General features: G+C 44.5%; 1 protein-coding gene across 7 annotated transcripts in view; it reads left to right on the forward strand.

The window, feature by feature from the left end:
- LOC120902875 (mucin-5AC) overlaps positions 1–22,724 on the forward strand; it is a 159,138-nt gene that overhangs the window by 130,400 nt on the left and 6,014 nt on the right. For 4 of the 7 annotated variants that reach the window (XM_040311940.1, XM_040311938.1, XM_040311941.1 and 1 more), the window contains exons 12-18: positions 768–923; positions 1,001–1,134; positions 1,210–1,439; positions 1,516–1,737; positions 1,814–1,938; positions 2,233–2,532; positions 11,250–11,429. In XM_040311940.1, the coding sequence (XP_040167874.1) occupies positions 768–923; positions 1,001–1,134; positions 1,210–1,439; positions 1,516–1,737; positions 1,814–1,938; positions 2,233–2,532; positions 11,250–11,429 (1,347 nt within the window). The remainder of the gene's footprint in view (positions 1–767; positions 924–1,000; positions 1,135–1,209; positions 1,440–1,515; positions 1,738–1,813; positions 1,939–2,232; positions 2,533–11,249; positions 11,430–22,724) is intronic. The other 3 variants (XM_040311944.1, XM_040311943.1, XM_040311945.1) reach the window with 3 other exon arrangements.

Genomic DNA, 22,724 nt, shown 5'->3' on the forward strand with positions numbered 1-22,724 from the left:
CTGTGTACGGTGTTTTGATTAGACCAATGGATGGGGAGGGGAGGGGGAGAGTGGTACATTTTTCATTCGGGCTTCGGCCTCTATAGCATTCAAAATATAAACTCACCTCACCACCTTTTACGACACTGGCTCACCCATTACCTGCCCAGTCCCCGAGATACTTCCAATGTTTCTGCAACCGTAAGTGTATGAGAAAGAGATTGGATGCCGTCATGGACAGGCGAAAGAAGAGGGTCCTTTTCTTTGTCAGTTACATTCCTTCCGTCCGCCTTGTTGTTCCGTTATGCTAGGTAGGTCATCCGGTAGAAACCTTGCAAAGAAAATTGCGGGAGAAGAATGATAACGAATAAGGAATGGGGAGGAGATGATGATACCCGTGTCATTATAACGTGGACACGGGCACTTTTGTGTAATTAGTAAAAAAAAAGTTTTCACTTTTTCCCGTTAATGGGCTCGTTTTTTTTAGTTGGACAAGATACACTTCGGTACACTAAAAGTTTTTAATTCATTATTGTTATGTTACCTATCAATGTTTTAATAGGAAAATTATTGAATAATGGAATATTTTTCTGTACTTTGTGATTGTGCTAACTCAGCTATTCAATTTACAAATTTTCCTCCGTTAAAACCCTCAAAACGATAAGTCTTGCATGGTTTTCTTGTACGCAATCTGAAAAGTTACACACAAGCTGCTATACAACCCTGCATACCGATACCGAAACTTGTACTCTACTTTACATATTTTCCACCTTTACGTTTTTCCACAGCCGAAGGTTTGGCGACTCCGCGCCGTGAACTGGCCCCGCCAATCGAAGAGGACGAGGAAGCGGACAGCGACACACAACGGGGAGTTCCGCTGCGCAAGATAGAAGATAACATTAGTGCTTTATTACGTGGTGATATATCCGTTGCTAGAGTAGCCGGTAAGTGTGATGAACGTACGTGTGTGTGTGCACGTGTGGCCGATTATTCACGCTGTCTCATTTTCCTCTTCCCACAGACATACCTCCAGCAAGACGTCCACTAGGTTTTCGTCTAGGTGTTCATAAATCAGAAAGTGCCAAAGAAATGCTACTGTCGCAGGCCGGCCTCGGACCGTTGCCACCATCGCCGCCCTCCTCCAGCCCGGAACCGGTTAGCTGAAACACTTAGATAATCGACAGCAAAGAAACCAGAGTTAACGAGAAATTCTCTTCATTTCGTTTCCAGCAGGACAGTGATGAGTTTCCTCCACTACCACCATCACCGACGGAAGAGCCCGAAGTCCTACACCAGATGCACGGTATACGCATCAGCTCACGCAATCGTAGCAGCAACGGAACACCGAACGGTGGCAGTATCAGCAAGCACGATCAGCTGCTGCACGGCTACCGAGAACAAGATCACCCGCCTGCAATTCCACCCCATCGTGGACCATCGATAAATACGCTTAAAACACGGTAGGAAGCTACAATTCAGCTCTCTCTCCCTCAATGCACAAACACTAACACTCATCCTTGCTCCCTCCCCTGACAGGTCGATGGACGCTGGGTTCAGTAAATCGTACCGTAATGGTTCGTTCGGTTCGTCGACGTCCCCGCACGCCCCCGGTACACTTCCTCCCGATTTGCCCGGTTGCAACTCGCGACGAAGAGTCATCACCGGTGGCTACCAGAAGCGCACCGCACAAAGTCCCCGCGAGGAAAGATCGCTGCAAACGTCCTGCAGCCTACCGGAGACGCCCATCTTTGCCCGAGGGTAAGATCCCGGGTGTGAGTGCCCAACAACAAATGGATTTAAGTGTAACCATCTTTTTCGATGCTTTCGCTTTCAGCTGTGACATACCAAGAACACCACATCGACGTGCCCCAGAAGTGCCACCGCACGGTAGCGGTAGTCGTACGGCACCGAGGACAAACTCCACCACCAGCAGTCTCGGATCGTCCGTCGTCGGCATCAGTATGTATTCCGCTCCCAGTACCCCCTACCAGTACATCTGGTGCTTTATCTCTTTCGCTTACAACAACTGCCGTAAATAATACGCTCCACTGCACACTGCATTTGTCTAAAACCCAACCCGTACACACATAATCCCCACCCGGGTGATGGTGATTGTGGACACGGAAATCTCAGGGGCTCACCAATCTCACCCATCTCTGAACTAACTCCATTCACCATTATCGTAACTGCTTTCTTTTCTTGTTTCTTGTCTGTTTTTTGTACGTTCACGTTCACACCTGGTTGCGGTGACAGGTGCATCGACCACGATCGGCAGCCGACAGCGCAGCATCAGCCAGGCGCTGGCCAACGGGGAGATGCTCAGGCTGGCCGGCGGTCCCGCCCGGGGCTGGTACCCGAAGCAGCGCCACCCGAGACCGGCCTCCACGGAGAATCTGGACCGGCTGCATCCGCAGGGATCGCTGCGCGCCTGGGAGGCAGCGGGTACGGGTAGCCGCAAACCGCTCACCCTACCACCAAATCTTACACCCAAATTTTTCAACAAGTCACCGCGTGAGGCACTGCGCCGGGTTACTAGTTTGCTCATACGCAAAGGTACGGTAGGACGATTCTTTATTTCGTGATTCTCGCGGGCAATAATGTCGGATTGTGCGAACCGCTTCCCGCGTGTCGCGTTGCGTGGCGTGCTATTGTTTTAGGTTGTCGTGTCTGCTTGTTTGTACGTTAAAACAACGTTCGTATTCAAAATCTCGTAACACCGTGTTGCGCCGGTTCGTGCTTGATCGTGTCATGTTATATTCGTCTTAAAAAGTAGCTTACATTTGTTTATGTTTTAATTATATTCTTTTCAATTTAAACCACATAACCAACCTCAAATAGCCCCATTTTAAGTAACTTACATTATATAAATATTTAATTTAAATTTCATTTCAATTTTTCCTGTAATTTTAACGCTACCATATAACGCAAGACTCACACGTGCATCATTTAGCTTATGCTTTTTTGTGTTCGTTTAAATTGCTCATCCAATCTCAATCACAACTGAATAACGTTCGTGAACGATAGATTTTCGAAAAAAAAATATTTAAAAAGAAAATTCTATGATCGAACTGGCAACACTGTCATCCGACTGTTGCGTACTGCACCGTACGCAACCTTGCATACAATTTGCCGGTTTGCGCAAACTCTACGCTTCGTTTGAGCTGTCAGTTTCGGGGATGCACGTGGTGTTGTTATTGCGATTACCATCTTTTGCCGGTATACACCGGATAAACTGTATTTTTTGTTGCATTATTCTTTAGCGATTCGTTTGATTGTTTTTGTTTTTTTTATTCTTTTACCCGGTCTTAATACGTCGCGTTCGTTTGCAAAGCGTACCACTTGATAATTCATTTAAAATTTAAAAAAATTAAATGTTACATAATAATAGCATGTAGATATAACTAGAAGCAGTTTAGTATGTTTTCAATCGATTAAAACGATTAAAACGCGTGCTAAGCGAGAAGTGCCCTTACGCGGATAAAATCGTCCTTACCGTATTAAAAAAAAACACTCAAAAGACTTGTTAAAAATGTTCACCGTCGCACATACTGTAGCACTTCCAACATGTATTACCACCCACCCACCCCTCTTACACGAAAGCAACCCTCAGAATTTGCACTATACCCTACTACTAAACACAATGTATCGTGAAACACAGTCATTGGGGTAAACACACACCAGTTTTTTATGTTATTTTATTTGATGAGTTACACAACTTATCTTTTCAGTTTATCATGATTATCAAGAAATGATTCCAAACATCTTTTATTCCTAAACCATCTCGAAAAAAAATGGCAAACTGCTCACCCACATTAATGAAACATATTGCGCCACAACACAGTGTCGGGCACCAATTAGTGAAGTTATCAAACAAAGTCAGTCGTGCTTTACCGGGCAAAGAGGCATTTAGTTTTGTGGGTGTGAACTTTACGCTCACAAACACACAAACAGGCGCAAAATACAACTAAGTCCATTGCACTGCTGTCGTGTAGGCGGTACGCCATCAGATCACAAGCAGCCAATCTGATCTTGCGCGCGGTGCGGCGAAAGGCAAGCGTGTGTGGCGGCGGCGTGTTTCGCGAGGTTGCAAGACCACGCAACTAATTCAATCAACTTCTTCTGTTTTCTAATCGTTTGCCCGCATTCTCATTGTGGTGCCGTACCGGGGGGCTTGGTGTCGCGTGTGCGCGCCGGTTTGATCGCCGATTGCCATTGAGATTGTGTGTAGTGTGTGTATGAGTGTAACGGCGGCGTGCGCTCGAATGTCTTGAGCAATACACGATAGAGCGCATCTTGAGACATGGTTAATCGTTTTTAAATGAAGCGTGAAATATTTTACGACTCAAAGAACAGGCAGACGAGACCGCAAGTGGACAATGGAACGCAGGGGTATTTTTTTAATGCTGTGCCAGTCGATATAAAATCGAACATACTTCTCTTTTACAGCGCAAACGCTTTTTATCTATCACTTTATCTCGACCGATTTAACATATATCCCACGTGTTACGTCAAAGTGCAACTGGATTTTCGTGTTATCCGATATAACGTGTACGGCAACACCCGTCACACACACATACACACACCATGACCCTGGATATCTTGGATTCATCCAGCCAATAATTTGGCTGCCGAATGTGCTGACTGTTATCACATCCGCATAAAACGCTATCCCAAACCCCCGCCGGGGCGTCTTCATCGGTCGTGCGATAGTGGCTACACCGAGTAAGAGATGGAAGGAGAGTGGAAAAAGCCCCCCAATCTTCCCCGTCCCCCTCGGCGCCCACTTATTATTATTCCGCCGGCATCGAACGGCGGACGATGGCATCGGAAATCGCACAAGACTCCACACGTACGTTCGAAAACATTGACATTTTACGATCCAGCGGCAAGGGGACCTCGCGCAATCGTCGTGTGTTCTTTTTCTAGAGCCGCGACTTCATTTTTGTGTTGCATTGCCTCGTATGGCTTAAGCGGAAGTTGGCGCCGTATGCGTGTTCGTTCCATGGTGTGGCGGTGGTTGGTTCATGTCATTTTCGTCATTTCCTCTGAACTCTGCAAATGGAAGCGAACGCAACTTATGCAGTATGCATTCCGGTCCGCGCACACTGTCTACGCACTTTGGAAACGCCAAAGCGCATCCCAAAGCGCAATCAAAAGAGAGGTTTTTTTGTGTGTGTGAGCGCCATGACGTCATCCCGGCCGGACGGTTTTCGTTCGCGCACTGGACACATGACCTCGATTCCGGGATGAAAGTCAGACTCTTTCTCGCACTCTCCACCATCTTCGCTCTTATTGGGGCGATTTGCGATCGGCGGACGCATTTCGTTACTTTGATAAAATCGTCTCCCGGAGGGAACAGAAAAAAAGAGTACGAAAAGAGAGAGAGAGAGCGAGAGACCCCATGTTTACTTCACGCCAATTCCGAACCAACGCAAATTCCGGTACAAGCTCCGATGGAGACGGAGAAATGTTTACTCTTGTTACTTTTGTTTGCTGTGTCTCTTGCACGATTCCAAGACGTGGTCTGCATGGTTGCTTCTATGGGGAATTTGCGTGGCGGCCTCCAGGCTATCTGACTGGTGAGCAGATGTTTTTTTCTCCTTTCTCCCCCGTTTGTCCCTAAGGGAGACCCCTAGGGACGCAATGTTGCGCGCTTGGTGCTGAATCGTGTGATTTATAGAATCAACCGAAATGCTCCAAAAAATTACACTTCAGCTCTACAAACAATCACCCACATGCGTGTTCTTTTCAATCTGTAAAATATTTGTCTTTTGCGACAACATTGTTACAACGCTACGATGCTCTTTCTTGCAAATCCCCTAATCCATCATCCTTGTCAGCGATGTGTGCGTCCAATGGTATCACGGTTAGGAATTGGATTAAAGATTGTGGCGCACATATTTATCGCTCAATCCGGATGCTTGCACAAAACACTTGAATTAATTTTGGCAAATTATGAATGATCGTGAGCAGCAGCAAAAGGTCGTGATTCTCGCTGCTGGGGGTGATGTAATATCACGTGGGAATGCGTATTTTTGGCTTCTTGTTCAGCAAGTTGCCAAGAATTATAATCAGATCGTGTCAACGTGCAGAATAAAGACGTTTGAAGCCTCCAAAGCAAAGTCCGAAGCCTGATTCCAATCTGTACCCTTTGTCGTATATAAGGACCGTGTTTCCACGTCAGACGAGATAAGAAAACTTACAAAATTCAGAAACAATTTGAACAAACCAAAACAGCTCCAAAATTTTGCCAACACTCAATTGTGGAATGAATTTCTTTATATTTATTTTTATTGCCTAAAACGTCCCCAAAACAAACACCTTTCTGCACTGAGCGCTCCGCATCCTTTTCCGTTAATGGTTCAACAGCACGAACCACTGGAGACCCGACATTCCTTGCCCATAATGCAAATGGTGTTAATGAAATTCAAACGTCCCGGAAATACCCATTTCTTGTATTCCCCAGTCAGTCAGACAGGCAGGCAGGATACAAGAAGTAAGGTACACTTTCTACCGACCATCCAGGAAAATAGGGGATAAGGTGATTTAGAATTTAGGTGACAATCGAGCCGGAAAGAGGAATACGGGAATGTTTTGTAACTCCTGTATGGAGAGATGGTGAAAAAACACCACATCAAACTTTTGCTCCATGTTTTTAATGGCTTCATCTTGAAATTTTCACACCAACAGCAACAGCAGTAGCACCACGGTGTTGTGTACGCCTTTGTTGAACAATTATGTCCTACTTTTTAGTACCCACACTAACGTCACACCAATTCTCCCGAACGCGCAATGCGATGGCGCTGTTTGAAATGATGGCATCCGGACACGCAATGTATCCCAGCCGGGTTGGTGCGGCGAAGCATTTTGAAAATCCCTTCACTATAATCTTCCCAACAATTGATACCGATTGGGAAGCTTAAGAAACCCGCTCCGCGTTTGATGCCATCTCTTTACAGCAGCTTCTCGTGTTTATTGGATGGCTGGGTTTAAGTTTTAGTAAAGCGTCTTGTACAATCTTTTTTTGTTGTACGTTTCTCGTCTAGCCATTGGTGAAAACACCCAGTTTAAGGAGAAACACGTTGGATTCGAGGTTTGATTCCATTAATTTCCATTTATCAATGTGGTCCATCCGGTTAATCCGACGAACATTTAGCCAGGGGTGGCATGAGTTGGTGGTGACTGGGATAAAAGGACTCTGTTCGATACACAGGGAGAGATCCCACCCAGAAAAGCCATCGCTATTGGCAACGGGAGCATACAGGGCGGCGGCGTGCAACCGGAAACAAAGAAAATCCACCGCACCGAGGGTGGTGGAAAACTCAATCACCCTGAGCAGAGTCACCATGCTCTGTGTGTATGGGTGTATGACAAGGCGAGAGACGTCCTATACACAGGCGGGAGAATATCCGTTTGTTTCTGTACGCGTGTGTGTGTGTGTGTGGATTTAGATACCGGAAATATCACCACCCAGATGGGGAAGGATGTGAATGATAATAGCACAAACACACACACACACACACACACAAACACATAAAAACGAGAATCAAAGCAATACTCCACCCAAGCTCCCAAGCAGGATAATGGCCCCGATAGGTCACCAGAGTGTGGGGGGAGAGTAATGATATTAGCATTAACTTTAATACAACCACTACAAGCAAACGGAGAAAAACCGGTACATCAACCAGTAGGCTAGTGTATTGGTGCCTTGCACACGGAAGGGCGAGTGGCACACCGTTTCAATGTGTGTGAGCGCTTGCCGGAAAGGATATTGATTTTCACTTCAACATCCAAGGAACCTACGAAGCTAGGACGATGCCGTATCCACTCAGCGACGGCGAGAGGATTGTTTGTTTGTGTATTAGTGAGAGCCGCTCCTGTTTCTTTCACACAGTACAAGTGTATGTGAGTGTGTGTTGGTATATTGACTAGCAAAGGATTAATCCTCTCCAAATAGGAGAGAGAGATTTCCTTACATATACAAACGCACAGCCTTTAGCCGCCACAGCACGTGTACAGGCCGGGAGAGCACCCCATGTTTGTTTGTTCGGTTGCTTTTGTTTATTTGTGTTATCCCTTTTCCACGTACAAAGGCTCAAATTTTCCCCTTTCAACGTCGTCCAAATAATTTCATTGAGCCATTTCCAACGTTTCCCTTTTACTTTACTGGCATGAAACGTATACAGCAACAGGGATTCTATTCAAACTACCCGTCGTGGTGCGGTAAGGACGTTTCAAAAAGGACATTTTTTCACGAGGACAGTTTTGGGAAAGACGCTAAATTGCGGTTATATTTGATCCCCCCCGGCTCTACTTACGCCTCATGCCCTTCACATACATTCTCACCCACGGATGACTATCAAAACGTCCGCAGTAGAGTGTTATACATGTGTGTGTGTTCTAAGTTCAACATCGTTCGACGCCCCTGGACCGACTGTACACAGTAAGGAATTAACGCCCAACACTCCACCCCACACCGGGTGAAACATTAAAACATGACAATACACACATCGCCGGAACCTATCCCGTTTGTTCCGGAGTCCTTCTACGACCCCTTTTCGCGCTCTGCGGAAACTCTCCTTGGGTGAACCAGCCCTGTTTATACCGGCAGCATTTCGCAATAGTGCGCGCGCACTCGGCGGCAGCGTCGTCCCGGCAAGGGCAAACTGTTCCGGCAACCCAAAGTCCCGGTACATCTTGACAGCTAACATCCAGCGTGCCTTCCTTCCGTGTTCCGTGTTGAACCCGGAGATGCGACTGCGAACTGCGACGGATGCTTCACTCTCACACGCACACATATATAGGCGTGAATGTGTGAGTGTGTGTGCGTGTGTTACTTACAAAAGAGAACAGGGAGGACTTTGATTCCCGTTCCCTTTTTCTTTGTGTTACAAGACAGCGAATGGAAAAAAACCCACCCCAAAGTTGTTGCGTCCTCTCATCAGACATTCTTATCCCCATAAAACCTTATCCTCGGGTGAGAGCAGGGTGGGGTGTGGAGGGTTTGGTTTATTTCCATCCCAGACAAAGCAACAGGATCGTATTGAACGTGAGTGCCAGCGACGTATATGGCCAATTGCGAAATGGGGCCCTCTTGTTGCTCCAAACGCACGAGAACGCAACGCTTTGCTTCAGATCCCAATAGTTAATCGAAATTCTTATCCATTTGGGTGAAATGGCGCGTACACTTACTGGCACAAGTGAACAAAATAACACACCCACCCAAAAGTGTGGAAAGAACTTTACTGCCTTCGTCTTCATGTTGTTGATAGGTTAAAAAGAAGAGCCAAAAAAACTTTTCGATTAAAGGGATCCTCGGTAAGGGATTCTCCATCTTCTCTACTACCACTCGTGGTTACTAGCAACGCATTGGAACGGCAGCTGCCGACCACCAACGGGTGGGCACAGTTGTGGTGTACATACTTTAACCACAAATCGCGAAGCCTCGGAGAAGAAGTTTTGGCGTTGGAGGGGCGCCCCGCTTACACCGAATAAAAAGGGCGCCCCGAAATAAATTCTCCCAACCGGCCTTAATGCTCTTGATGAGATTGTTTACTTGCTAGCGGCCAAATAAAAAAAAATCACCACCCATCTACCATCTTCCCTTTCCCCAACAACGGATCCGGGTGAAATGGGCATGGATCAATTTAGAAGTTTGTTTTACTGTCAGGCTCATTTATTATTCAATAGATGGAGAGAAATTTTGGCTAAAAGTGAAAAAGAGAGAGACTGCACAGGTTTTGATGGGCTTTGGGTTGAGGCACAAGAAGAAAATGTGAAAATGTGTGTTTCCGTTTATCACAAACGCTGACACAAATTCCTCTCGGTTCTTTGTACAGTGCTGTGGCAAACGGGACTAATATTTAGAAACTCTACCTACTACCACAAAGTACACGCTTTAGGGGGTCGATTTTCAATCCCAACACGCCGTTCTTCGTGCTTGTGGGTTTGCGGAAATGTGAATTATGGCGATCTACTGAAGACCACACCTCACTCTCACTACGCCAAGAGCGTGCCACACGAAACGCCATAAATACCGGCTGTATGATGATAGTGTGCAAGTACACCAGGCACATCCTATAAGCTCATAAGGCCATATTCTATCCCAAAAGAAGAGGTTGGTTTTTATTGAGCCTCATACTTGAAATTCCTGCTCTATCATAGCGCACACTTCATGCTCGTATGCTTTAATCACCCACCCGCCAATCTTGACACATGCAATACTGGTTTGCAAATACAGCTTTTTATTTCGAGCATCAAACATTATACCACCAGCGTGTGTGTGTTTGTCTGTATGTTTTTATATTGAAGCCACATTAAACGCACGAGACAGAGGGCTACAAAGAAGAAAAAAATGATCGGGCCCACACTCGCAATCACTCCTTATCAAATAAGGCCAGCGGCAGTGAAATCCTCATGGATGCATTCCCGTTCGCTGCACACACAAAAACAAAGAGCATTCCTCCAAAAAAACCCCGTCCCAAGTCCGTCCTTGATAAAGTGACCAACGCTGCCAACGCATGACTGCAATCCAGAAGCACAAAAAAGCTTTCAAATAAAATAAAACCGATGAAAATTAGCATCCATTTAGCAGCCTGCGCAACAAATGCAGCCTATAAAAATGCTCTCTTTTGACCCTGCCGAGAGCTACCATGAGTAGTGCTTTGATTGACAGCGGGTGCAGCGGGATTAAGTTTTGGAAGGAAGCAGTGGTGATTTTTGTTACTGTTGTTTTGCCCCCTCTTCCTTTGTAGATAATGCTCTTCTTTATCGGTTTCTATGGGTCAACACTGTGCACCCAGTAGAATGAGCTGTTGTGCACTCGTGCTGTGCTTTCTGCTTTCTGTTCATCTTATCATAGAGTTTATCAGTTTGTAACACTCTCGCCCACCCACACACACACCCTTAACTTTTGTTGACCTTTTGTTACATTTATGTTTCTGTTTTTACAACAAATCAAACGAAAAGACAAGAAGTAACACCCGACACCACTTCCTTTTTGTCTAACTCTCATTGGTGGGACTCTCATTACAACTACACCGGAAATCTGGCACCCTTCCATCCCTCGCACACATTACCGTTCAGACCTCATTGGAACACCCTTCACTCTGTACCCATCTCGTATCGTAACCATCCTCCTTCCTGCCCCGCAAGCTAATCATCATCTACTTCGTCCTCTTTCCATCCGTTTGCCAACCAATATTGATATGATTTTTTCCTATTTGTTATATCCCCATCACAATTCTTTCCATCCAACGCCGGTTCTGCAGGCAATTCCGGAACAAAGGATAAGGAATCGAAAAAGGACAAGGAGCAGCATCAGCAGCAACACCATCAACCGCATCATCATTCGCAACATCCGCAACACTACCACTATCAGCAGCAGCAGCAGCAACAGCATCACCGTGATTCGTCATCCGTCTTCCTGCAACGTTCGCCCGGTTCCGATGGTGAGTGACCTCATGGTTGTTTTCGATTACTTCTACCCAATTTTTTTTATACAGCCTGTTGTTCCGCGATGCGATGCGCATCATTTGGCGCAATACTAATTGTATGGTGGGATTTGTTTTTTCTTGCATTGAACCATCCACTCTCCCATTATCACCGGAGGCAACCAATATGACTTAGTTGAGTGAAAGGAAATATAGCTTTGAAGTTCTATGCTACTTCGCCAATGCGGGAATTGCAATGTCAATTAAATTTAACAAAATATTCGAGGATTTTTTTATGAATATCGATCGGCATCGCGACTTTTGCGGTTTGTCTACTTGCACTTATTGTTCTTATCAACAAAGCAAGATAAGCAAGAACCCCGGTATAGATAAGGGTGAGGTAAAGCGGACAGAAATAGAATCTGATCCCAAATATCTGCTCGCCTGTTCGAAGCAATCGTTACTGTTTACTGATTCATTCTGCTTTAGTACATAAAGAGCAATGTGCAATGTGTGTAAGTAATAAATTGCACAAAATTTATTTGCACAAACAATAAGCTTTTGATCAAAATTAGGCTAAATTCACGGTAAATTGAGGGTTAGAATTTGGTCCTTCGAACCGGATTTCCGACACTATTTTCTCATGTTCTTCTTCTTTGACACAACAACCGCTGTCGGTCGGTCAAGGCCTGCCTGTACCACTAGTGGGCTTGGCTTTCAGTGACTTATTGATTATCTAGGGTAGTTTTGAGAGAATTAAATGTTAAAATGGAATCGTGCTTACAAGAATAGAATGCGCCTAATTATGGCAACACATTCTCGACTAACAACACATCACTCGATGAAAGGCCCATCAACAACAAGAACAAACCATCGCTAGGAAACCTTTTTACCATACTTTCGCAACAACACACACACACACACACACTCGCAGCTGAATGCAGAATCAAAATCCCGGCCCACGCCCATGTCTTATCGCTTAGGAACCGGAGGGGTGAATGGGAAAAAGAACAAAATTCCACCGACCGAAGGCACGGAGAGGAAATGGTGTGTTCGATTAGTAGTTAGTTAGATGCGCACGTACGACATGCTGTGTGAATGGCGTGAATCACTCTCTCCACACCAAACACAACCTGGCCACCTCCATCGCCACACAACTCGGTATCAATTTTTTCACTCGATACACACAATCTCGCGCTCCGCGCCGGATGCCATTTGTGCCACTACCATCACCACCACCAGCAGCAGCAACACCGTGTGTTGTTAGCGATAAGAGCAGTATCCTTATCGCCACGGGGCAGGGAACGGGGAGGGACGGGCAGACAGCGTGTGCATATGCGTCGGGTGGCGTTGGCGATACGGTTTCGCAATATGATTCCCTTCGCCCGGAAGCTTATCGAAAATCGACATCTTGCTGAGTAGTAGTAGACTCCACCAGCACCACCACCGACGGAGCCAACCCAACCAACCAACTCACGCACCCATCTCCCCATTTTGTGCTGCACAAGTTCCTTTTAAAAAGTGGTACAGGCGAGCAGGCATGATGATAAAGCGTCTGCAGATTGTTGTTGCTTTTGTTTGTTTAAGCAAATGGCTAACTTAATTATAGCCCATCGAAACAGACAGCTGTCAATGGGGTGGTTCACTAAAATTAAAACAGCTTCCACTTTCCGACACATCGTGACATTTACTACTACTGTCTTTACCCATAGGGTGTTAAGAAAAACGGAAGCTTCCGAAAACTTCCGGTAGATTTTGCAATCATCAGCTCTCCATAGTGTGGAGAATGTGCATCACAACGTGACAGCTTTAGCATTATGATTCATTTTAAAAGTCCCCCACATCCTAAACGCGTCGTCCGTCGTCGTCGTCGTCGTCGTCGTCGTCTGTCGGAAGCGTAGCAGTGCATACAAAACAGCTCAACACAACAAACTGCACCATAACCGTTAAGAAGACGATGAACTGCACCAGTTCTGCCAACATCATCCATCCATCCAGGGGGGAAGAAGGATGCGCATATCTCGCGTCTGCCGTGTTGCACACACTCGCACGATGCTCCATCGTTCGTCCTTTTAGGTGGGTGTGTTGGGTGGGTCCTGGGAATGTTTGTATGTGTGCTGTTGCGTTTCGGGACACTCCACCCGGGTTAGGTTTATGTGTTCAGTGGCACCGTTACAGTGCCGTCTGGCGTGTATGTAGTACCTATGCCGGCCGGCAAACTGTGCCATTGACGCGGGACGGCCGCTGTACATAGCACGTCCTCCTCGGCAGACACACACACACACACGAGCGGGCCAATTTTCCGGACTCTCCGGGAGTCTGCAACAGCGAGAGAACTCTCTCTCTCTCTCGGCTGCACACCATCGATGCACTCACTACTGCAATCGATTGCATTGCCCAATGCACAGCGCCGCGCGTTGTGTGAGAGACAGGTCGATGTCTGTTATTTTGTGAAAAGTAATTTTCTGGACGCCGCGCCCAGAAATTATATCCACGCGTTGATGGGGATCCAGACCACACATTCACATTCCCGGCCGGTGGTTTAACACGCCATTCAACATAATGCTAGCTGGTAATGATGTGGTAGCGTTAAAAATAGGTGAAAGTTATTTCACTCGAAAGGGAAAAGTCATGCCTTCGTATCAAGCATCAGACAGCTCCCACCCACCACCGTCCGTCTGCGAGAGAGAGAGAGAGTGTGTGTATTAAAAATTAACACTATCGGGATGAGTTTTTGCTTTGTTTTTCTCGCGTCACTACATCCACCCACCCTCCCAACACAGGTGGTGTGTGGCCGAACGGAAATGGCCAGACGAGTGGAAACATTTGTATCCTTGCACATTCTCGTGCTTTCTTCTCACTTTTGCTTCTGTCCTTTTGCACCACGGCTACAACAGTTGCAACGCAACAACCCGAGGCCCGGATTCCAACGACCTTTCCCAGTGTGTTTTTTTTTGCCTTCCCCGCGGTCTTGCGTTGCTTTTGCCGTCGATGACTTTTTCGTCTGGCCGGCTCAGTCTGCCACAGAAGGAGCTTTTTCCATCCATTCTCCGAATGAAGCTTTTCTTCCTTTTTTCATCTCGACACCTCCACCCAACAAAAGGGAGGTCATTTGAGTTCAATGGCACTTGGTGGTGATGATGATGATGATGATGATGGTGTATGTTTCCCAACCGGGTAAGATGAACATTTTCCACTCAAGGAAAACTTGACTCTCGCACATTCGAATGGTATGTCTTGTGTGTCTGGAAGGACCAAAGTCTTTTGGAATGAATGTTGGGACAAGGAAACTTTCCACAAATTTCACACCAAACGCGGACGATGATCGGAATGAGTTTTGGAGGGTTTCTCTCTCTTTTTTTGCTGTAGCTACTACGGTGGATGCAAATGTGATCAGAAACGAACGATGCTGCTTGTTCCCATGCTGGCTAGTTATTGGTGGTGGATGGAATGAATTGAGTTTGAAGTGTGGTTATCGTTTATGTTGTCGCGTCTGGTGAGAAAGACATTTCTGAGATGTAAGTGTATGTTGGGTTGGGAATCGACTTGGATGAAATAGCTCCAAGGCATTCAGCAGAAATGTTGGATAGCAAAATGCTGTACTCGATTGCCTTGGTGTAACGGTTTTATCGTATCAAATACATCATTTTCTAGAATCATTTTACGACGCAGATGAACAGTGCCAATCAGGTCCTTTGTGATATATTATATATTGGGTCTTTCGGGATTGTGAACCAAGTAGCGGAATTTGGGGCAAGTGTGCAACCTTAAGTATTTCATAACTCACTAAAACGTGTTTATCAAAAGCCGATTTAAATCTCATAACCATTTTACATCTATTTCCTCACTTGTAAGTAAGTTTCGCTTGAAAAAAGTGCAAACAGCACTATTTTTGAAGCATTTTAAAAATATGACTATGAAATAGAGGTGGCTCTTTTGTCCCAAAAGTTGTAACTTTTATGAAATTGGATTTTTCAGTGACAAAAAGAACCTTTTTTCAACTAACCCCACAAAAATGTCACGATTTCTCAGCTTTACGGGGGTATAAATATTTTTTCAGTTGATTGTTCCCATGAATTGAGAGCTTTTTTGGTTTGATTAAAAAACTATAATTTTCTGCTCAATTTTGAAACTCAACATAAATCAGTTCGAAACAATATACCTAGTCATTGGAACGCAACCAACTGTATACACAATTGATCATTTAACAAAAGTTTGTATGGAAAAAATGCTTGGTGGCTCTCTGTCCCTATGGCACACTTGCCCCAAATTCTGCTAATCCAAGAAAAAGTTTCAGTCTGTTTCCGAGTTACTCGGATCTTGATTAAACGCAAAATTGAAGCTACGTGGGATTCCAAATTGGATGGTTCTTGGAGCCAATTGCATTGATATGGCATATGAACTCGCAAAAGAAAATAAATTTCCAATAAAAAATAAAAGCAACAAAAGTAGTTAAAAGTTAGTGAAATTGACGTTTGCATTAGCAAAATCGTTAATTGGAATCGCGTCCACTGTTTTCGATGCTGCAAGCAAAGACACCAAAACGCAAAGCGATCATTTTAGGCGATTTTCGCCGCGGAATTTCGATGTGACACCCTAGTCCGCGAGTCGGGTCAACATCCCCAGCTGCGTCCCATAGAACTCTTCTTGATCAACATGATGTAAAAGCTCTACTCCAACAATTTGTGAGACGCGAAAACTGAAGAGGAATTTAAAAAAATCGAAGATAGAACTTAAAAATATGCCCGTACTTGCATGCATGACTTTGTTCACCATGGTGAATTTTTTTAAATAAATCATAGGATTTAGTTTTGCTAGTAAGTTTAAAGAAATACCTTTCAAAGGTTGTTTATAAAGAGCAATTATCTGTCTTAGTTTTTTTCTATAGCCATCGGAATAAAATTTCATTTTTGTATGTAAACGTAAATAACTTTTTGATTTTCTGTATCAATTATTTTATAAAACTAGTTTAACAACTATCCATTAATTATCCATTTACGACAAGCATTTTGGTTCAAAATGACGATATGCCACCTACGCAGATGTTCGAGATACACTGTTTTCAGATGTTCAATGTCAGAACCGTTAGATTCATGAGTTGGACAAAAAATCCACGTACTACAATTCCATTTTGCGATAAAAAGCCCCTTTAGAGTGCAATCATTTTTGTGTGAGTTGTATACCGATTAAAGTAAATCACATTTTTACAGCTACATCGAAAGAATGTTATTCTTTGATTATATACAATTTGCAAACACTGTCCAACACTCACTCTTCCTGCTCTTTCTCTCTCTCTCTCTCTCTCTCTCTCTCTCTCTCTCTCGCTACTTTATTGCTCGATTGAAAAATACACACACGGTTGTAAACATGGGATTTTCATTTCGAATGCAAATTAAACTTGTCCACCCAGGGCAGAAGCTGTTTCCCGTGGGATTTGTGCAATACACAACCGACGTGTTAAATATTCATCCAATCGTGCAAAAACGAACGAGCTCACGCAAATGTGATTAAAAAAGAGGGGATCAGGGTTTTATTTTTCACAAACTTTGAAGTAAATTTGTCTAAAACAGCTTCTACTATACAGTGCAGTATAAACACATTGGACAACACAACAACTTGGTTGTTAGTTTACTACCCACTATCTCGATTCTAGCCTTAAACCCTTTCATGATGAAAATCCACATCTGCTCCTCAGACAACCGTGGCCGTCTTGCTCTTCTTTTAGTGACTCACGTGGGTTTCCTCGCCACTGTGTAGTGAGTCATGCGGTTTTTCCTCCCATCGTCCCTCGCCGGTGGGGCACTCGTGGGTACAAACAAGCGGGGCCCAGAATCGAAACCATATGTTGCCGGTCGCAACATGTATATATTGCCGTACACGCTCGTCTGCCTAGCAGCAAAACGCGCTGCTCCCATGAAGCTGTGGCTGCCGCCTGTTTTTCCTCCTTTCCTGCGCATACAATTGCGTGAAGCTGAGGATGGCGATGACGAAGATGATGATGCTGCGCTGCTGCTGCGCAGAAAGCGCTGACGCCATCGACGTGGAGTAGAATTTACTTCCACACACTCTACCGGATCACTACACTACACCACCCCGGGTATCGCGTGCCAGGGTTTGTGTCGTCATCGGGCAACCACTCCCGGTGATGGTTGTCAATTTTTCCTAATGATTTTTCCACCACCGGTACCAGAGGTGGAGCGGTTTGGGTACGACCACTGCTAACGCAGCAACCGGGTTTTGCAATTTTGTCATACGCAAAGCAAGGCACTGTGTTGCCAAAGGAAACATATTTTGTTTGCATACCTAATCGTATGCACACTCCATATGTGTGTGTGTTTGTATGCACCCGCGTTTGCTTGTGCTCTGTATCAGCCTCTGCTCTCGTTAGAGTTTGGCACGGTCGACGTCGTTTTGCGCTGTGTTTTCCGTTCTTAATGAGCTCAAAATTGTTTTGATTTGTGGGAGAGTTTTGGATTGCAGTGCACTTTCCGCTTGTATGTTATTGCAAGTGGAAGGAAGATGCTGGCAAATCATCGCTTCCATGTGTTGGCCATATTTCAAGCTGTTGGTGTATAGCAAAGATTAAGTGTATTAACATGTTAAGAGGAAGGTACAGTTAAGAACTAATTCAACAAATTTAAGCTGTTTGTTTGAACGTGGGCAAAGGCACAGAGGCGAGTTAGTGTTGAGTTACAGTTTTGGCGTGTAGTAGGTATAATGGTATAAAGTAAAACTACACTACATTAAACCCAAAATTAGATCTTTCAAGAACCTCAAAATTGTTTGGGAAAAAGGCCCTTTAAAGTAAATAAATCATATTTGTGATCAATTATAGCACCAATAGAAAGATGCACTCATCTGACCGAAACTTCACGATAAACCATAAAATAGCCCAAAATGTAGACAACCCTTCAATACAGGTACGTTAGTTCCCGTAACTGTTTTACAACTGTTTCTCTCGATGCACACTCCACTTCCAAACATCACTCCTTCAGCACAACCCAAAAACTTGAACTGCAGTACATCCCAATTCAATCGCATACCCCTTCGAAACCAATTTCTCCACCAAACTGAAGCTGTATGTGTGTGTGTGTGTGTGTGTGTCTGTAAGACTCTGCCAATGCACTTCTCCCTGTGAACGCGTGTGTACGTTCTGAATCTTCAACCCCCATCATCGCATCATGCAACACGGGCCTTTTTCGTGGGCGCACAGGGCGATTTCGATTTCAGCTCCACTGGCTGGCGCAGCTATAAATAACACACTCACACTGGAATGGGGGGTGCCAAAGAAAAGAAGAGGGAAATGTTAAGGGGTAGCGACGGGGGGGGGGGGGAGTGGAAAAATTATCGCTTCCTCCGTAGGTGGGGTCTGGGTGACACAGATCGTACGGATTTGCAACCGCAACGACAAAGAACTGTGTGCAGCCCCCGATGCACTTTGGCGTAGAATGAAAATAAATGTTGCAATGTGGGAACACAGCAATGTAATGGCGCGCGGGGGTCGGTCGCAAATATGTTCCTTGAAGAGTGATTTGAAGCGTGTGACTCGGAGGACAAACAGGAAGGATTTTTTGTTTTATATTTTTCAGTGACCTCAATTTCAATTTTTTTTGTACTTCCCATCCTAAATCAATATTTGTCACTCCCGGGGGCGGTGGTTGGGGTTTAATAAGCGACCAAACGCCTTTTCTGCTAATTTGTTTTCATAGTGGAATTCAAAAATTTCAAACAATTAACAACCCCTCAATAACTACAACGTTCTTCCCTTCTCTGCCTCATTCTCGCGAAACGAAATGTCAACCGTGTAATTAAGGTCGAGCGCATTTCCACAAGAAATATTAATATTCATTTCCGATGAAGGTACACGCTGCTCCCCGCCAACCAACCCACAAGGAAACCATTTCTTGTGCGGCTTCTTCGCCATGCTGCCCCAAGTGGAATCCTCTACCAACAGCCGCACCAGAAACGGTTGACCGTTCAATTACATCGCTCCTCAATCGGGCAAGAGGATGCTTTTGTTGTTGGTCCTTCGGTCCTCACAGCAGCCCTCTTCGCTACAATACAAATTCACTTTTCACGGCGCGTTTCGTACACGACTTTTCCATAAACAGTAGCTTCCTCCTCTCTTCTTCGCTCGTGTGGCTTAGTGCGCCCCGTGGGCGCTCGAATGTCGATCGAAGCTGAAGTTGAAGTGGACCATTTTTACGACACAAAATGTTTGGCAGAGTTTTGTTTTATTCTCTCATTGCCAGCTCGCTGGTGGAGCTACATTTTATTTGGAGAAAAATTGAAAAATGCCAGTTGAGTCGTTTTCCTTCTAGTCCACCCGACCACGTTCCCCTGGGCTAGGATAGGAATTTGCGTGGAAGGCACAAATTGTGTTGTTTGATTTGGAGGATCACACGATGAAGCGAACGTCGGAGGCGTAGGGAAATATTTTCCAATTTTGCTTTATGCTTTATGCGCTGGTGTACGAAAGGAAAGACAATATTTTGCCATTTTGATGCTTGATGCTGTGGAACACGTTTGAAGCATGGTGAGCTTCTTCAAGCTCAGAATATGGCTGCAGGCATTAGCATGTTCTTGTTATTGTGCCTTTCCGTCTTTGTTGTGCCTCCTGCGAGCTCAAAATATTTGTACGGTGCTGCGGAAACATGAAGTTTTATTAAAAAGAGATTTTATTTAATAAAAAGAGAGACAATGATTGAATAATTGACCATGTCATTGTTTGTTAGGCTGGTAATGCCAACCAAATTCATGAACATTTGACAGAGCACAAGATATTTAAATACAGACTGTCTCCGAGATACACTATTAATGGGGATTGAAAACGACCGCAAGTTACCGCGTATCTAGAATTTCTGCGTAAGTTGAATGTCACCGGTCTCCATTTTATCAATGATGGTCGTGCAATTTTCCTTAACTCCATAGATATTGACAAATAAATCACTTATTTCATATCATTCTGACCGTATATTACAATCTTAAACCATCTAGAACAAAAATCAAAACTCAAGACTAGTATCGCGCTACTAAGAACCTGCTAGTAAGCAAGCTTAGACAATTTATTGAACAAATTGGAACATTAACCCCCCCTTAAAAACGGGATTCCGAAACTGCATTCAATGCGTTTTGTTGCTCCTCCGGACAAAACAGTTACGCGCACATATTGAACGCAACAATGCCGTAAAAAACGGCTTTTGTGGCCTGAGACTGAGAAGTTAAGCCAAACCAACAACAAAAAATCCAACCGGTAGTACCTTCCCAAAAAAACAACAAAACAGCCAGAACAAACACCACACCGATCATAAGTGATAGCGTTCCTAAAGAACATGCGAGAACCAACCGACCGCACTCAAAGAGAGTTTTTAACCACTGCGGCGTTGTTCCGCCACTTCGAAAATCCACACTTATGCTTTTCTCTGAAAGGTGGAAGGAAGAATCCAGCTTTAATTACTTTTCTTTTCCGGTTCAATGCGGGCTAGCAGTGAGATGATACGGTATGGAGGAATTTTGTTCGTCGCCCCCTTGCCTATTTCCCGCTTTCCCGCTGTTAATCCAACACCACACGAATCTTTACGATAAGTTCATTGAATTGAAGCCTCCACAGGGAAAAGACTCCACGCGCGTTAACAACCGACGAGCATCATCATCATCAACAACATCATCAGCAGTATCGGTATATTTTCCTCCAGTGCGTTCTTCTTCCAAAGAGCGGTTCATAGCACTTTACTAAAGAAAACGGTGTAAAAACGCCAAAACGAGGCAAAACCTAGCCTTAGTCAACCAAACCAACGAACCAACCGATCGCGAACCAACCGAGCTCAATTACGCTGAACGATTTATAGCGCTTTTTTGTTGCTGGATTGTACTTAGGAGAGGCCACACGGCGCGGGGCCAGGCCAAGTGAACTATTTCGGTTCGAAATATTTATTTATTCTACACTGTCTCTGCTGCTGCCGCTGCTCTGGTCAGTTGCTCCTGTGCTCGGTCAGTCGAATGCTCCCAGGCCAATCGAATCGAATAACGGAATGTGTATGTGTGTGTTCCGGGGTGCCACAGGCCTTTTTCGATGCCTTCCACAGCCCACAGCCTTCCTATTTAATTTTAGTTTTGCTAATTACTTATCGACGGCGGATAGGGAAAGTTCGACTGCTAGTGTACATGCTAAAACGACAACAACGACGCCGAAGATCGCAGCGGCCGGGTGCAAGACCTGTGAACCTTGTGCATGCACCAGCGAACACACCACAGCAGTAGTGAAGCGAATAGAGCGTGAATTATATGATTTCGGTATCGAGATTGATGCTGTAATATTAATGAGCGGCCACCGGGTGTGTGTGTGTGTGGGGTGTGCAGTTCAGCGTTGGTGTTGGTGGTGAAATGTGGTACACTCACTGTATGCCTTCGTACTTGTTGTTAGCAGAGGGTGAGATTTTGAAGGTGGAACCATAGGTGCATCGGAAATTTGGAGCAAATTGTACATTTTTGGACCGCCTGCAAGGTCTCTCGGGTGGGAAATGGAAACTTTACAAATCTATAATTAATTCAATCGATATCGAATTTTGGTAACTGTTAAACAAACTTTCACGCAGAGCGTCGTAGTAGTAAGTACGCCTGTGTCATCACACTCATATGTAGGTTAACGAATGGAAGAAAAAAATCCGGTTCGAAGGGCCAATTTGTTGAGCTGTTTGCATATCTAGCACGACACCCACATATTTAATGTAACGTTTCTTTAATGTTTAAAGGACCATTTAATTATGAACGTTTAGTACATAAATATTTTAAAGAAATACATGAACTGCATTCAGCTTCCAGAATTTACAGAAATATAAATTAAATATAAATTAATATATAATAATATTAAATATTAAATATATAAATAAGGTTAGTTAAGAATCAATAATCACTGGTTTAGCAAAACATAATCCAGTTTAGGTTTATGCAGAGTAACTCACGTTCAGGCGTATTCTATTCTGAACTCAATTCGATTCGAGTCGAGAAAATGAACTCCAACGTAAACTTTTCCGTACAAATTAGCACACAAAATTAATCAATTCTAGGTCGACACGACTCGATAATAAGAATAGAACATGCTTGATTGTCTGAGATATAATAGCACAAATCGGACATCAGAAGATACTTTAAAACAGTGATGTCAAACTTATTTTGGATCGCGGTCCTGTTTACAGTTAAAAACATTCCCACGGGCCGCATTTGAACGGGTGGGTAGTCGCAACTTGAGTATTCCAGTATCCAGTTTTCAAAATATTCAAAAAATATTTTTAAAAAGATAACTCAACAGTCAGA

The sequence above is a fragment of the Anopheles arabiensis genome, chromosome 3 (genome assembly GCF_016920715.1).
Source record: "Anopheles arabiensis isolate DONGOLA chromosome 3, AaraD3, whole genome shotgun sequence".
Lineage (NCBI taxonomy): Eukaryota > Metazoa > Arthropoda > Insecta > Diptera > Culicidae > Anopheles > Anopheles arabiensis.